The sequence below is a fragment of the Seriola lalandi genome, unplaced genomic scaffold, assembly GCF_002814215.2.
Source record: "Seriola lalandi dorsalis isolate HSWRI2012SDOR001 ecotype SW California unplaced genomic scaffold, Sedor1 jcf7180001964256, whole genome shotgun sequence".
NCBI classification, from domain to species: domain Eukaryota; kingdom Metazoa; phylum Chordata; class Actinopteri; order Carangiformes; family Carangidae; genus Seriola; species Seriola lalandi.
Window position 1 is genome coordinate 1 of NW_019434924.1, and position 957 is coordinate 957.

At 37.9% G+C, this 957-nt stretch overlaps 1 protein-coding gene across 1 annotated transcript; it reads right to left on the reverse strand.

The window, feature by feature from the left end:
• Window positions 1-5: 5 nt before the first annotated feature.
• LOC111649127 (2-iminobutanoate/2-iminopropanoate deaminase-like) lies at window positions 6-611 on the reverse strand (the record flags this gene model as incomplete). The annotated part of the gene is made up of 3 exons (XM_023398892.1): window positions 6-58; window positions 169-223; window positions 434-611. Coding segments are annotated over 3 exons (286 nt in total), but the record flags the coding sequence as incomplete, so codon positions are not given.
• Window positions 612-957: the final 346 nt, after the last annotated feature.

The following is a 957-nucleotide window of genomic DNA, read 5'->3' on the forward strand; positions in this document are numbered from 1 at the left end:
ACATCGTTGACATTAGTGAAGTCATTCATGTCAGCTAAGAGCACTGTGGTTTTGACAACTGCAGGACACAATGACAAAATGATTAGATGTGCAATAAAAGATGTCAAGCGATCTTCTTAGTGATCTGTTCAAAATGTAAAACTTTTCAGATACTAAAGTTTTTCTCACCATTCTCATAACCGCAGCCAGCAGCTTTCAGGATTTCACCCATGTTTACAAGAGCCTGGGGAGACAGTTTTTAATTAATATCAGGTGCTACGCTGTTAAATTCTAATGATACACTGCATTTATTCAGATTGTAGCATCATCTGAATGGATAAGATAGGTAAAACTTAACCTAACTTAATGATAAGAATAAAGTGAAGCAACACACAATTGCATAACATAATAATATGTTGGACAGTTGCTCCTGGTTGGTTGTGTGAGGGGTCACCTGTTTGGTCTGAGCCTGAACGCCACCTTCCACCAACTGTCCACTGGCAGGATCCATCCCCAGCTGTCCTGAGATGTACATTGTCCGATCTACCACCACTGCTTGGCTGGAGACACACAAACGAGAACAGTTATCTCCATTAGACTGAAGGCTGGATTCAAATAGTTTTGTCAAGTTTCTGAATATACCAACAGGTGCAGAAAATTTGAATCGTATTCTCTGTGCCTATACCTGCATTTGCTTTTATGTTTTGTCAACTCCCGCAGTTCATTAAGTAAATGATGAATATGTCACATACTGTCAGCGAGTGTTCACACAGAAGCTGACCAAACCATATAATGCATTGTCATAATAACTTGATAATTCAATTCAATTCAATTCAATTCAATTCAATTCAATTCAATTCAATAAACTTTATTTGTCCCCGGGGGGCAATTTAAAAGGCACATAGTGTAGACATTAAATAAAAACAGAGATACACTACAAAGAACAACTCGTGCAAGACAACTGTACACATTAAGAAA